The sequence below is a fragment of the Bos indicus genome, chromosome 29 (assembly GCF_029378745.1).
Source record: "Bos indicus isolate NIAB-ARS_2022 breed Sahiwal x Tharparkar chromosome 29, NIAB-ARS_B.indTharparkar_mat_pri_1.0, whole genome shotgun sequence".
Classification (NCBI taxonomy): domain Eukaryota; kingdom Metazoa; phylum Chordata; class Mammalia; order Artiodactyla; family Bovidae; genus Bos; species Bos indicus.
The window spans coordinates 19380539-19397303 of NC_091788.1; the positions used below are offsets into that span (position 1 = coordinate 19380539).

At 38.1% G+C, this 16765-nt stretch overlaps 1 protein-coding gene across 3 annotated transcripts in view; it reads left to right on the forward strand.

Moving 5' to 3' along the window:
* The window catches only part of LOC109554007 (glycerophosphodiester phosphodiesterase domain-containing protein 4-like), a 135921-nt gene that overhangs the window by 74359 nt on the left and 44797 nt on the right, over positions 1-16765 (forward strand). For all 3 annotated transcript variants that reach the window (XM_070783358.1, XM_070783359.1, XM_070783360.1), the window contains 2 exons: positions 12607-12828; positions 13848-14002. In XM_070783358.1, the coding sequence (XP_070639459.1) occupies positions 12607-12828; positions 13848-14002 (377 nt within the window). The remainder of the gene's footprint in view (positions 1-12606; positions 12829-13847; positions 14003-16765) is intronic.

The following is a 16765-nucleotide window of genomic DNA, read 5'->3' on the forward strand; positions in this document are numbered from 1 at the left end:
CAAAGAGCTTAAATAGTCATTCTCAGATACTGGACAGCAATCAGTGCAGAACTGTGATCCATGAGAGAAGGGAATACTAGGAGAGCCTTATAATTGCCCTCGTGTTTCGCCTGGATACTTTCCAGGTCTTACAGCAGGAGGACCCTAAGCAAAGCATAGCTGTCTTGTGGATTTGAGGAGAAAGAGATTCGATTTTTGGGAGATCAGAGTGTCTGGAATTTTGAGGGATGAAGTTCAAAAGTGAGAAAGCTTTCCAGAGAAAGGCCTCTAGAAATCTGCATGAGACTGGCTTGAGTATGTTGTTATCTATGAGACACAGAAATAGGGTGAAGTTCTACAAGGCTGGGCAAAGTACTAATAGGGAGCTTTTATTTGAACCATTCTAAGAACATATGGTTTTGAGAGCTGGACTGTAAAGAAGGCAGAACACCAAAGAATTGATGCCTTTGAACTATGGTGCTGGAGAAGACTCCAGCAAGGAGATCAAACCAGTCGATCTTAAGGGAGATCTACCCTGAATATTCACTGGAATGACTGATGCTGAAGCTGAAGCTCCAGTATATTGGTCATCTGATGTGAATAGATGACTCATTGGAAAAGTCCCTGATATTGGGAAAGATCGAGGGCAGAAGGAGAAGAGGGCGTCAGAGGACGAGATGGCTGATGGCATCGCCGATGCAATGAACATGAACTTGGGCAAACTCTGGGAGACAGTGAGGGATAGGGAGTCCTAATGTGCCACAGTCCATGAGGTTGCAAAGAATCAGACACAACTAGGCGATTGAACGACAACAACAACAACATCATCAAGAGCTCACATCCATTGCCAACATTGATTGGATCATAGAAGAAGCTAGAGAATTCCAGAAAAGCATCTAATTCTGCCTCATTAACTATGCTAAAGCCTTTGTGTGAAATAAAACAAACTGTGGAAAATTCTTAAAGAGATAGGAATATCAGACCACTTTACCTGCCTCCTGAGAAACCTGTATTCAGGTCAAAAAGCAACCGTTAGAACTGGCCATGGAACAATGGGCTGGTTCCAAATTGGGAAGAGAGTACATCAAGGCTGTATATTGTCACCTTGCTTATTTAACTTACATGCAAAATCATGTGAAATGCCGGGCTGGATGAATCACAAGCTGGAATCAAGGGTGCAGGGGGAAGTATCAATAACCTCAGATAGCAGATGATACCACTCTTATGACAGAAAGCGAAGAGGAACTGAAGAGCCTCTTGATGAAAGTGAAAGAGGAAAGTGAAAAAGCTGGCTTAAAACTCAACATTCAAAAAACGAAGATGGTGGTATCTGGTTCCATCACTTCATGGCAAACAGATGGGGGAACAATGGAAAGAGTGCAAGCATCTTTTAATTTCATGGCTGTAGTCACCGTCCACAGTGGTTTTGAAGCCCAAGAAAATAAAGCCAGGCGTGCTTCAGTCTTCGGGGTGACAAAGAGTTGGACATGACTGAGTGACTGAACAAGAGCTCACATGTGTCTGGAAGATACTCAAGTTCTAACTAGCCATATTAGAAGATAGACTTTTTTGGACATATGGGAACTTCAGTAAAAACCCCAGAAAGGTCACACCATAATAACAAGCCTAAACCAGCTCTAAATTAAAGGCTATTTTAGACCCACTTAAAAAAAAGTCCAATTGATTTGTTCATAATATAACCCCCCCAGCCAAAGAAAAATAAAAAGCACTTCCCTTGTAGCTCAGTTGGTAAAGAATCTGCCTGCACTGCAGGAGACCCATGTTCAACCTCTGGGTTGGGAAGATCCCTAGTAGAAGGAAATACCAACCCACTCCAGTATTCTTGCCTGGAGAATCCCATGGACAAAGGAACCTGGCAGGATACAGTTCATGGGGTCCCAAGAGTCAGATACAACTTAGTGACTAAATCACCACCACCAAAAAAAAAAAAAAAAAAAAAAAACTGTAAGAGACAACAATACTCAGACATCTAACAGTGTAACAGTTACAGTGTACAAGATCCAGTAATAAAATTACTGTGCATACAAAGAAGGTTGAAAATGTGGCTTAAAGCCAGGGAAAAACTACACATAAAGATCCAGAAAAAAAAAAAAAAAGCTGATAGAATTAAGAGAAAGGGAGTTTTCAAAAGCTATTCCAAGCAAGTCTATCAAGGATTTAAAGAAAAATAACATAATGAGAGAGATGTAAGATATAAAAATAACTGAATAGAATTTCTAGAACTGAAAGCCTATGCCATCCGAAATTCTTCAGTATTTGTTGATAGTTTGTGTATTTTGAATAATGGCTCTATATCAGTAAGGTGGTTGAATGAATGGATATAGAGTTATTCATAAGATTTTTTATTATCCTTGTAATGACTTTGGGATCAATGGTTATATTTCCATTTTTTCATTCCTGGTTTTCATAATTTGTAATTGTCTCTCCTCCCCTGCCCTAGAGATCTATGGATTGTATTGATCTTATTAGAGATACAGTATGAGGTTTTGTTGATTTCTGCTCAGAACTTTTTGTTTTCTTTCTTTTGTTTGCTTTGGGTTTGCTTTTATGTTTTATGTAGTTTGCAAAAGGGTCAATTTTAGGTTACTTTAGTTATTTTTTCTTTCCATTATAAGCATTTAATACTATACATTTACCTCTAATACCACCTTAACTGTATCATGGATTTTGATGTGTTGTATTTTAATTTTTATTTTGAAATATTTTAAAATTTCCCTTAAGTTTTCTTTCTTGTTATTGTTCAGTTGCTAAGTCCTGTCTGCTCTTTGGGACCCATGGACAGTAGCCTGCCAGGCTTCTCTGTCCATGGAATTTCCCAGGCAAGAATACTGAAGTGAATTGCCATTTCCTTCTCCAGGAGTCTTCCCAACCCAGGGATTGAATTTACATCTCCTGCATTGGCAGGTGAATCCTTTACTGCTGAACCACCAGGGAAGCCTGACCCATGGTTTATTTAGAAAATTTCTTTTCAAATTTCCAGATGCTTTCAGATTTTCTAGTTATCTCACTATTGATTTCTAGTTTAATGCTGTTCTGGTCTGATTACATACTTTGTATATTTTCATATTTATTGAAGTTCATTTATTTTATGGTTCAGAATATGACCTGTTATATTGTTATAAATGCACATGAAAGGACTATGTATTCTGCCATTAAATGAGTTGTAAAATAGCAAATAAAATGTGTCAACCCATCTTCCAATTTATTCACCCCAGCCCATAACCATAAGTTTATTTTCCACATATGTAACTCCACTTCAGTTTTGTAGATAAATTCATTTTCAGGCTTTTTTTTTTTTTTTTTAACACATATAAGGAAATCCAACAAGTCCATCCTAAAGGAGATCAGTCCTGAGTGTTTATTGGTAGGACTAATTTTGAAGCTGAAACTCCAATACTTTGGCCACCTGATGCAAAGACTGGTCTCATTTGAAAAGACCCTGATGCTGAGAAAGATTGAGAGCAGGAGGAGAAGGGGACGACAGAGGATGAGATGTTTGGATGGCATCATTGACTCAATGGACATGGATTTGGGTGGACTCTGGGAGTTGGTAATGGACAGGGAGGCCTGGCGTGCTGTGGTTCATGGGGTCACAAAGAGTTGAACACAACTGAGTGACAACTGAACTGAAGTGAAGCAATATCATATATTTATCTTTCTCTGTCTGACTTACTTCCCCCAGTAGGACAGTCTCTGGGTCTGTCTATGCTGCTGCACCTGGCATTATTTTGTTCTATTTTGTAGCTGAGTAGGAGTCCATTGTATATATGTACCACATCTTCTTTGTCCGTTCCTGTTTGGGGACATTTAGGTTGCTTCTGTGTGCTGAATATTGTACACAGAGCTGCAATGAACACTGGGGTGAGTGTGTCCTTTCAGGCCATATTTTTCCCTATATATATGCCCAGGAGTGGGATTGCTGGATCATATGGTAGCTCTGTTTTCATTTTTTAAGGAACCTCCATTCCATTGTCCATAGTGGCTGTACCAGTTTACATTCCCACCAACAGTCTAGGAGGGTGCCCTTTTCTCTACATGCTCTCCAGCATTTTTTGTTTTGTGCATTTTTTGATGATGGCCATTCTGACCAGTGTGAAGTGATACCTCATTCAAGTTTTGGTTTGCATTTCTCCATTAATTAGTGATGTCGAGCATCTTTTCATGTGCTTTTCAACAATCCATATGTCTTTGGAGAGGTGTCTGTTTAGATCTGCTACCCATTTTCTGATTGGGTTGTTTGTTCTTTTGATATGGAACTGCATGAGCTGTTTGTATATTTTGGAGATAAATACCATGTTGGTTGCTTCATTTGTAAATATTTTCTTTTTCAGAGGGTTTTCTTTTCATTTTGTTTGTGCTTTTGTTTTCTGTGCAAAACATTTAAGTTTAATTAGGTCCCTTTTGTTTATTTTTGTGTTTACTTTCGTTATTCTAGGAGGTGGATCAGAAAAGATCTTGCTGGGACTTCTCTGGCAGTCCAGTGGTTAAGACTGTGCATTTACTTGCCCTTGTGGCTCAGCTGGTAAAGAATCTGCCTGCAACGTGAGAGATCTGGGTTTGATCCCTGGGTTGGGAAGATCCCCTGGAGAAGGGAAAGGCTACCCTCCACTATTCTGGCCTGGAGAATCCCATGGACTGTGTAGTCCATGGGGTCACAAAGAGTTAAACATGACCGAGCGACTTTCACTTAACTTCTTCACTTCATGTTTAATAATACATGTAAATTTCTTTTTAATGATATCTTTAGAGCTGGCATAAATCATCTTGCTTTTTAAAGGTGCACTTTCGGGAGGCTTTCACATCATTAAAAACTTTGGTGACTTCATCATTCACTGTTACTCCAGAAGCCATAGTGCCTGTGGCTGAGGCTGTGGTGGAGGCTCCCAGAAATCATCTTAATTTTCTTTAGTTGGTTGGTTTTTGATAACTTTTCATGATTAATAATCTCTCATTACATTATGTCTCTTCCTTAGCCAACATCGGCCCAAAAGTTGGTTTGGGTTTTTCCATAAGCTGCTGCTGCTGCTGAATCACTTCAGTCATGTCTGACTCTGTGTGACCCCATAGACGGCAGCCCACCAGACTCCCCCCATCCCTGGGATTCTCCAGGCAAGAACACTAGAGTGGGTTGCCATTTCCTTCTCCAATGCATGAAAGTGAAAAGTGAAAGTGAAGTCGCTCAGTTGTGTCTGACCCTCAGCAACCCCATGGACTGCAGCCTACCAGGCTCCTCAGTCTATGGGATTCTCCAGGCAAGAGTACTGGAGTGGGGTGCCATTGCCTTCTACGAAGTTTTTACCCAACCTTATACCATGGCCTAGATCAGGAGCTGACAAACTGCAGCCTACTGTCTAAATTCAGCCCAGTGTCTGTTCTGCATGGCCTGAGGGCTGTGTATGGTCTTTGAATTTTTAAATCACTGGAAAAAATCAGAAGAATAATGTTTCATGATGTGTACAGCTCACATAAAACTCAAGTTTTTAGTGTCAGTAAATAAATTTTTATTGAAACACAGCCATGCTTATTCACTTATGAATTGTCTATGGCTGTTTCTGCACTGTAATAGTTCAGTAGTTGAGACAGAGCTGTGTCTCACACAAAGGAAAATAATATTTGACACTTGTCTCTTGACACATAAGTTTGCTGAACCCTTGATAAGGAACTGTTTGTGTTTTATAGAGCTAAATTTCTCCTTAGAAGATTTGTGAATAGAATTATAAATTCAGTCTTATTGTGGATTACTGCATAGACTTAAGATCTTGGTTTAAGACTTAAGAAACAGTAGGATGACCCTTCAGTAAAACCTGAAACATAACTTTTTTGTTGATTTTGGTCTGATCAGGGCAGTCAGTGTTGATGATCTTCATAAGCTAGGATAAGGACACAAAGAAAGTAAATATAGAACCAGAGAGAGTACATTTGGGAAAAACTGGTTAATAGCTCACAGAAATTGAATAAATTTATATCCTCCAACTGTCTGAGTTTGGGAATTTTTTTGAAAAATAAATGAAATAGATATATTGGTTGGACTGATATGAGGTATAATTAATCCTTGTTGTATTAAGTCTGGCATTATAGTTGGGTTAGATCTTCCTTAAATTCATCACTAGGAAGATTTTAGGCAAAAGTTATCAACACAGATAATGTGAACTCTTACAGGTTTGACTCTAATTATTTCTGCTCTTTTCCCCTCAGGAATTCTGCTGCCATGACCATTTATTTACTTTTTGAATCAATATACTAGTGTCCAAATAATATTCAGTAGAATTTTCTGTAACTCCTGATACTAATTTTTCTGTGGTGCTTTTATTCTGGCTATTCTTTTGCAAAGAAGATTCCTAGCATAAAAATTTTAGGAAAGGGCTGCAGAGAACAAAGAGGTGTTATGACAGTGGTCTCAAAGTAAAAGTTATAGGTTGGTTCATGGAAAAGGACTTAATATTGTTAAAAATTCCCACCATTTGAGCGGTTTTAAGCACTAAGCAATCTGATTTTTTTACCATAGTGGGGTGAATAGTAAAGGTAGTGGCCCTTGTTTCAATAAAAAATGATATTGCTGTTTATATTTTTGGCTAGTTCTCCTCAGGATTCCCTGATGGCTCTGTAAAGCATCTGTCTACAATGCGGGAGACCCAGATTTGAGCCCTGGGTTGGGAATATCCCCTGGAGAAGGAAATGGCAGCCCACTCCAGTACTATTGCCTGGAAAATCCCATGGACAGAGGAGCCTGGTAGGCTATAGTCTATGGGGTCGCAAAGAGTTGGACACAACTGAGTGACTTCACTTCACTTTCTCAGGATTACCTGTTGAGTGGTAGTATTTCCTTCTAAATGGAGTCATTGAGAATATTTTGCATAATTGTCCTTTTTAAAAAAAAATGAAGTATAGTTGACTTGGAATATTATATTAGCTTCAGATGGAGGACATAGTAATTTGATATTTTTATGCTTTACAAAATGATCACAATAAGTCTGTTTACCCTCTCACCATAAAAATTATTACAATATTATTGACTATATTCCCTATGCTTTATAACCTCCTTATTATTTTTATTTTATAACTGGAAGTTTGTCCCTTTGAATCTCACCTATTTTATTCATCCTCCCTTCCCTCTGGCAAGTTTATTCTCTACGTCTGTGATGCTGTTTGATTTTGTTATGTTTGCATGTTTTGGTTTTTCGATTCCATATAAAAATGAAACTTCAAGCCTGTAGAATAGCTTGAGAAGGACAGGTGTTAACTTTTGTCTAAAAATTAGGTATAATCCACCTGTTAAACTGGCTGGCTGGAGCTGGAGTATTGTTGTTGGGAATTTTAGGTTATCAGTTTCGTTACTAGTAACTGTTTTGTTCATGCTTTCTATTTCTTCCATATTCAGTCTTGAGAGATTGTACCTTCCTAAGAATTTATCTATTTCTTATAGGTTGTCCATTTTTTGGCATATGTTTATTTGCAGTTATTTCTTACAATCCTTTGTATTTCTGTGGTGTCAGTTGTAGCTCCTCTTTCATTTCTTATTTTATTTATTTGGGCCCTTCATCACTTTTCTTGATTATTCTGGCTAAAGTTTTATGAATTTTGTTTATCTTTGCAAAGAACCAGCTCTTAGCTCATTGATCTATTCTTTAGTTGTTTTTTTTTTTTTTTTTTTTAGTCTTCATTTTGCATATTTCTGCTTTGATCTTCATTGTATCTTTTGTTGACTAACACTGGATTTTGTTTTTTCACTTTGTACTTTCCTTTAGGTGCATATTTTCAGATTTTCTTTTTTCACCTGAGGTAGACTTGTATCACTGTAGACATCCCTCTTAGAATTACCTTTTCTGCATCCAATAGATTTTTGGATCTCGGGGTTTCCATTTGTCTCCAGCTACTTTAAAAATTTTGTTTTTCTGACCTGTTGATCACTCATTGACTGTTCAATAGCATATTGTTTAGCTTCCATGTGTTTGTGTTTTTATAATTAATTTTTATCAGAGTATAGTTGCTTTACCCTATTGTTTCTACTGTATAGCAAAGTTAATCAGCTATACATATACATATATTCCCTCTTATTTGGATTTCCTTCCCATTTGTCACCATAGAGCACTGAATGGGGTTCCCTTAGCTATACAGTAGGTTCTCCTTAGTTATATATTTTACACATAGTACCAATAGTGTGTATATGTCAATCCCAACTTTCCAATTCATCCCATACATCCCCTTTTCCCCCTTGGTGTTCAAACATTTGTTCTCTGTATCTGTATCTCTATTTCTGTTTTGCAAATAAAATAATTATACCATTTTTATATTCCACATATATACTAATGTTCATATATGATATTTGTTTTTCTCTTTCTGACTGACTTTACTCTCTGTGACCATCTAGATACATCCACATCTCTACAAATGATCCAATTTTGTTCCTTTTTACAGCCGAGTAATATTCCAGTGTATATATGTATCCTATCTTTATCCATTCTTCTGTTGAGCGACAGTAGAGGACCCTTGGACTGGAAAGTCTTATGTGGGGCCCAGACCCCATGATTCTGTGGAGAATATTCTGCAGTTGTGATTATCCTTCCTTTTGTGGATTGCCTCCCTGACATATGGGTCTTAACTGTATAACGTCTCTAGATTCCTTTTTTATATCTGTAATTGTGGAAATGTTCTCGGCTGCCGGGGACCAGCCCCGGCTGATCCAGGGTATTCGAAGGAGAGACGGCGTAGGCGAAGATCAGGAAACAATTGCTTAATTAAATGTTAATTAAGGATATAAAGAGTAATAGAATGAGGATAGCTCAGTAGGAAAATTCAGTGAAGAAAAGAGGCTGAAATAAGGATAGCTCAGTGAGGAAATTCAGTGGAGAAAAGAGGCTGAATAATTCAGCCAGAAGGTAAGAGAAAGAACGACATGGTGAGACCAAGTTTCGGTGAACAAGGCCCGCACTTTATTTTTCAAAGTAGTTTTTATACCTTAAGTTATGCACAGAGGATAATGGGGGAAGGGGTAGAGTCTTGCAGCAAACCAGGCTTTCTTCCTGCAAACTTATCATATGCAAAAGCTTAGGTGATTTGCATCATCTTCTGGCCCGGAGGCCTGTTAACATTTTAAGACCTTTTCTTCAGAAAACTTATTTTTCTCTAAAGGTGATTGGTCAGGAGCCACCCTCCAAAAGCATTAGATAAAGTTGCATTCGTACAGCGCAAAGGTGTGGTGGGCTATAACAAGAAAAAGAATTAACTCAAGGGTCCCAGGTTACAAACATTAAAGCTACTACTTACACCAATTATATTAATCAATACACTGCCAGGGACACAGCAGGTAAGGGATATGGAAACTTAGCAGCAAACATTGGCCCAACAAGTGAAAATCCCTTCACCAATACAATTTCTAATCAATCTTTTAACTATTCAAAAGAATCTGTGTTTACACAGTTTAGAACATCTCCTGCCTCTCACAGTTGGGAGGCTCTGAACAATCACATGTGGCCGGAAAAACCTATTCAGGCAGGCTAGAGGATTTCCAAAGGAGTTTGTAGGTTAAACACTGTCACACCCAGGAATTATTAACTGGAGCTGTAAGCTAACTTTTTTCAGAGAGGTAGTGGGGGACAGCCCCCCGTAAAGTCAGAGGTGTAGGTGAAAGCACAAAGCAGAAAGTAGGCAGACTCTGGTTTTGGGGGTATATGCTCGAGAATTTCCAGGGGGACTCCTGAAGCTCGATCCCGCCTTTGCGTATGCCGAGCCTCCTTCCTCATGACCTTTGTCATGGGCGGAGTTCCTCACGCTGGCTACCGGCAGTGATAGAATTTCCAGTTGAGCTATTCCAGATCCTGAAAAGTGCTGCACTCAATATGCAATATGCACTCAATATGCAATATGCCGGCTCCCGGCACTCGGCTAGTTTTTTTTTTTTTTTAATGTATTTATTTTTGGCTGTGCTGGATCCTCCTTGTTGTGCTCTGGCTTTCTCTAGTTGCAGTGAGTGGGAGCTACTTTACATTGTGGTATATATACATGCTTCCCCTTGTCGTGGCTTCCTTTGTTGCTGAGCACAGGCTCTAGCTGCACAAGCTTCTGTAGTTGCAGCACTCAGGCTTCAGTAGTTGTGGCACAGGGGTTCCTTAGCTGTGGCTTGTGGGCCCTAGAGCGTGGGCTCCAGTAGCTGTGACACACGGTCTTAGTTGCTCCATGGCATATGGAGGCTCTCTGGACTAGGGATCGAACCCATGTCTCCTGCATTGGCAGGTGGATTTCTATCCACCGTACCACCACAAGTCTTTAGGTTGATCTCATAGATGCTTGTTCTGCCAGTGGTTGAGGTCCTGGTGTGTCCGTGGGAGAAGGAGAGTGGAGGGTTTTTCTACTCTGCCATACTGGCCACAACTCTAATCGTCCTGTTCCTTAACAAATTGATAAGTTGGATCATCCAGCAGCCCTTCTACTTTTAATTTCTCTACACACAGATATAGAGAACTGAGAACCATTTAATACTGTTTTTTACTTCAGAAACAAGGTGTTTTGTGGAGAATTTGTCTTTATTTCTAGCTTGTTACTTACTAGAACCTTTAAAATGTTCAGTCATAGGCTAGAGATAGTCTAAATTGGCTTTGTCCCATTCCAGTGTATTTTTCTGAGTATTTTAAGGTGAGGCCTGATTTACCTAAGCTATTAGATTACCCATATTACTACTTTAAACTACTGGAATCTAGTTTTAAACCCTCCTGTTAATCTTGATAGTTTTTGCTATTTAAATTTTTTTTTTTTGTTCAAGTTGTCCTTAAGGGAAAGGCTTCATGAATATCCTTGTATAATGGATTTCCTATTCCCTTTGCCATTTGGGGGCATTTTAGAAATTAAGCACAAATGAGTTACTTAAATCTGTTTTTGACTTTTCCTGTCCAGTTTTTTCCACTGTTTTCCCCACATGAAGGCCTAGCAGTTAAGTGAATCATTTAGTCTAGAACTGGTAGAGTCTAAGGAAATCTTGAGTTATGAAGCAAATTCCTATATTTATGAGGATTAAGAAAAGAATTATTGACTCAGCTCAGATATTGACCATGGTTTAATTCAATACTGATGATCTGCCTTGTTGGTATTATGAAATATGATTCTTTCTTGAGAAAAAAGTGAGAAAGGGCAGCTTTCTTAGGGTGTTATGGGAACGAGAAGAAATACAGAGGGTAGAGTAAGAATGATGGAGAAGGCAATGGCACCCCACTCCAGTACTTTTGCCTAGAAAATCCCATGGACAGAGGAGCCTGGTAGGCTGCAGTCCATGGGGTCGCTAGAGTCGGACACGACTGAGCGACTTCACTTTCACTTTTCACTTTTATGTGTTGGAGAAGGAAATGACAACCCACTCCAGTGTTCTTGCCTGGAGAATCCCAGGGACGGGGGAGCCTGGTGGGCTGCCATCTATGGGGTCGCACAGAGTCAGACATGACTGAAGCAACTTAGCAGCAGCAGCAGCAGAATAAGAATGAAGATTAAGTTGTGTTGAGACAAAGGAAGAATACTTTAGTCTTGAGAAAATGTGAGGTAGCTAATGCTTCCTTCTGAAAAATAGCCATCTATCACCAACTTTACCAACAAGTGATCTAAAATTGGCAAATAATGGTAAAAGTAGCCATCTACTAAGTTTAATATAGACTATATATATATATATATATATACACATATGGACTGAGGTGTAAGATAAAATGCTGTGTCTTAAAAAAGCTGACAGTTCCTGCTGTGAGAAAGTTACACTGAGTAGAAGTAGAAAAGTGAGGGGACTGTTGTGAATTGTACAGTATTCTGTGTACCAGACATTCTCCTAGACCCAGAAAATATTTTACTATATTTAATCATCAAAATAATCATAAGAAATACATAGATTATTCCTCCCCTTTCCCATTTTATAGTTTGAACAATAAAGACTTTGAGAATATAAATGGTTTTACCAAGGTTAGAAAGCAAGAAGCATATGAAGCCAAGATTTGAATTTGGTTTAAGACATACGCAAAGAAGTAAGTATAGAGAACAGAATTAAAGAGGCATAAAATTAGTCATTGGAGTTTAATGCCATCAAAGTCTCTTTAGTTCAGAAATATTTCAAGATGTCTTCATGAGGAGGTAGCATTTGAACTAAGCTGTGCAAGTAGAGGACAGGTTTGTAACAGGTGAATGTGGCAAGGGAGGCAGATGTATGATAGAGGTGGGTGTGAATCCAATTCAGTCTGAAGCTAAAGTGTATTTCTTTTTTTTTTTTCATTGCCCATAACTAGAACAGTGAGAGAGAATGTGGGAGACCATTGAAACTAAAAATGAATTGTATTACCTTGAGTTTTAAAAAAGTTTGAAAAGGGAGCTCTAGAAAAGAATAGGAAGAACCTTTAGTGCAAATACAACAGGTTCTATGGTATGGAATAAATCATTGCAAATACCATTACTTCCAATGGAAATTACATTTAATTTATCTTCTTGGCAACTATTATCTCAGGACCAGTATTTCAGAAGTCCTGGTGGGTTGAATGGTAATGGATCAACATGGAGGTAGGGCTGGGTGTGGGGCTAAATGCAGGAGAATTGGAAAATGCTTTTGATAGGAGCCAATGTTTTCTCTGATATACTTATTTTTAGGTCAAACCATTTTTTCGTATGAAACCCTTATCAGAGGATGATAAGGAAAGAGCAAGAAATCAGAGGATTGCTAAACTAACTGATTTATTGGCAATTGCACAGAAGGAAAAAAAATTGGTGATATTTGATCTTAATGCTCCTCCTTCAAGACATCCTTCCAGATTATCGTATATCCACCTTGTAGTAAGAGTGATCCTTGACTCTAAGATTGAGCAACATCTGGTATGTATATCTCAGTATTTATGATAGAGTTTGGGAGGTGGATTGCTTGTCTCAAGAGCATAGCATTTGAACCTGGCCTACCTTGTAGATCTTTCCTGGGATCCTTAAATAATTCTGCTGTCTATAGAAATGGGAGTTGGTTGCTTATACAACTACATGTGGCAATCTAAGAATGACCCAGTTAAATTTACATCATTGGGGAAAACATTGAGGCTGTTTACTGTTCCAAACCAAATGAAATGTCACCAGTATGTTAAAAGGGAAAGTGTATGATTACTACACAATGTGACCTTCACCATCACCAACATACATCAATTAGAAAGGGCCTGGGCATGGAATACTAACTAAGGCTTTGAGGATTTGGTTTTCATTAGTAATATAGAAAGGACATTTGGTTCTTATTTGAGCAGAGATTTGTTCATCATGTTTCTCAGAACTGCTGCATTTTGGCAGCTGATCATTCCAAATGTCTTAAAATTTCAAAATATGGAACAATGCTATGAGTGAAACAAGTATGTATCTTTGCAAACAGAACTATTTCTACAGATGAGTCATAATAGCATCCTCTGTTAGCAGGATATGACTCCGCTCAAAGATGATTTTTAGCATCATCAGCCAGAGGAGATGTTTATAAGTCTGACTTTTCATCCACACCTACCAGCTCCTCATCCACTTTGGCTAGTATGATATCACCGTGGACCCTTGGTCCCATGATGTTAACTGGGAAAACTCAGCTCCAGAACATCCTTGGTGAAAGCCTCATTATAGGAGTTCATTAAATGTTGTATGGCAGAAACCAACACAACAATCTAAAGCAATTATCTTCCAATTTAAAGTAAATTGTAAAAAAGTTCATTAGACAATATTAAGTCAGGTTGACTCTTTGACCAAAGGCTGGAATCTCTCTGCTCCCTGTAAAATGTACCCATGCTGGAATGGGTCTCCTCCCATTCTACCTGGGACTATTTGTGTCTAGACTGCTGATTATCCACTGAAAGACATCCTATTTCTCCTTATAGATTGCTTGGTTACCAGGTTCTGAGAGAAGGTATATCAAGAGCAAAGCTCCTGGTTTTCAGCATGTGGGCACATTTTATACCCTTCAGGAACTTGCGGATGAAAATATCACTAGAATAAATGTTGACTATAAGAGGTTGTACTACAATGGATTGAGGTAACTGATCATACCTTTTTTTGCATGTATTGCCTTACTTGCACAAAATCTGCATCCAAGCCAAGGTACTTAGGTTCCTCCTCAGGGTATCTGTGTGTGGTTATCTGTTTGGAATCCCCTATTTTCCTCCTCCTGCCCCTCCCATCCTCTGCCAACAAACATTTATCAATGATAGGCTCTCTTCCTGGGACAATCTTCAGCCCCTTATCCTTGTGCTCCAATCTCTTATCATTGTTGCTCTTTTTCTTTTTGTATAATGTTATCAATGAAAGTCAGAGCTCAAAAAATTGATGATTTCCTCTGCCATTACTAGATAGATTACAGTACCTTATAAATGGCTTTGTGATGCAGATATCTAGATCTCTTATAGGAATAACCCAGGGCATAATTAAATCATTATTTCAAAAAACATAAAATTTGCAGATGAATGGATAAGAAAGCTGTGGTACATATACACAATGGAATATCACTCAACTATTAAAAAGTGCATTTGAATCAGTTCTAATGAGGTGGATGAGACCAGAGCCTATTATACAGAGTGAAGTAAGTCAGAAAGAAAAACACCAATACAGTATATTAACACCTACATATGTAATTAGAAAGATGGTAATGATGACCCTATATGTGAGACAGCAAGAGAGACACGATGTAAAGAACAGACTTTTGGACTCTGTGGGAGAAGGCAAGGGTGGGATGATTTGAGAGAATAGCATTGAAACATGTATATTATCATATGTGAAATAGATTGCCAGTCCAGGTTCGATGCATGAGACAGGGCTGGTGCACTGGGATGACCCTGAGGGATGGGATGGGGAGGGAGGTGGGTGGGGTTCAGAATAAGGAACGCATGTTCACCCTTGGTGGATTCATCTCAATGTATGGCAAAAACCGTTACAATATTGTAAAGTAATTAGCCTCCAATTAAAATAAATAAATTTAAAAAAATAAATAAAAGGGAAAAAACAACTTAAAACATCCTAGTATGAAAATAAAGTAAAATCATTTATATACCATATTTATAAATATATGATTAGGGACAGATTTTCTGAATTAAAAGCACCTGGGAATGAAATGGTAACTTTTTCAAACTCAACTGTTATTAGTCACTGCTCATGTTAATCCCTATACCCTTTCTATTAGATTTTAAAATAATTTTTCAGATAATTCTAAATGCTTCCAAGACACAGCTTCCTTGGAGATACAGATGTATGTGTACATAGGCATCAGTTAAGAGATGTAGATATCACCAATGCTGTGGTTATAGATGTATATCCAAAATCTCTTGGGGTTAGTAGGAGTTCCCATAGGTGCCTTTTTGTATTTGAAGCCATGAACTTGGCTGCTAGATGCACTTGTGTTACTTTTCCTAGCTCTTTGACCATAGGGGAATTGATAAAAAATATGTCATTTTTTTTTCAACATTAGAAAATTATATATGTATATGTATTTCTGTCTCCTTTTACTTATTTTCATATAGGAAATGTTTCTAGTTAAATTTTTTCTCATAATTATTATTTAGATTACTAGTAGTTGAAATTAATTATAATAGCTTCCATTTATTGAGCTTTTATTATGTGTCAAATGGTTGGTAGACCACAGACTCGTTTTCAAATCCTGGCCTACCCATCAGACAAGTGATGACCACACTTATGACTTAGACAAGTTTCTGCAAAGTGTTATCCCCATAACAAAAATTTTATAATCAAACAGGGTATTTTCTAGAGTTTCTCTCTGAAGGATCTCACCCCTTATTCCTGTCTTGACTAATTAGTTCATTCCTGTGAATGGTTCTGAGAAGCAGCGTGTCCTTGGAGAAGTTTCTCTTTTTGTTTAGTTGTGGTTGAAGGTGGGTTGGACCAATAGGAAACACTACTAACTTTGGAGAGTGTTCAGTTCTGTGTTGCTCAGGACTCTTCCTCCACATTGTAGGATATTTAGCATCCAGTGATGTTACTGCATCATTGTGACAATCTCAAATGCCCTAGATATTTCCACATGTCATCTGAGAAAATGATTATTGCTCCCATTGAGAACCATAGGCTAGATGAATGTGTCCAGGTGCATGTTCAACTTCAGCCCAGGATTTTGTGATTATTTAAGGAGATGCAAATGCTGTCCCAACACTCAGGCATATCTTCACTCTTAGGAACTGGTAAGCAGGAGCTGTCCACGTGGCATGCCAGTCGGGCAGTCAGAAATGGTGTACCCTCAGCACAAAGACATATCACAAAAATGGCATCAAAAAACTCAAGTTTCTATATGTGACTTCTTGCATAGCCAGCAAAATGATAGAGTATTAGTCCAATTTGAGAACACACTTAGATTGAAAATAAAAGCCATATCTTATTTAAACTAACCTGTATCTCACTATTGAAAGATTTTGAGACCTGTGACTTGTTTGTTGCTGCTGTAGGGCAAGCTTGCCAACCTCAAGGCTAGGTACTTGAAGTCAGCACCCATAAGCAGTAGAAATACTGAAATTGAATAGTGCTATTTCTGATGACTCAGTGACTTATTTCACTATCTAAACTTTACATGGTTTAATATGACTCTTTGGAAGTTACTTGTTTTGAAAAATTGTCTATAATGAATCTTGTTTTTGAACATCAAAAAAGAAAAGCAATTTAGCTCAGCAGATATTTCCCAAATAGTAATATGTATATAGACCAGTTAACTAGTTTTAGTGAAAAGTCAACACAAGCAAGATATGATTCTTTTTGTAAGGAAACCCTTATATTCTAGTAGAGGAGTATAAGGGTTTTT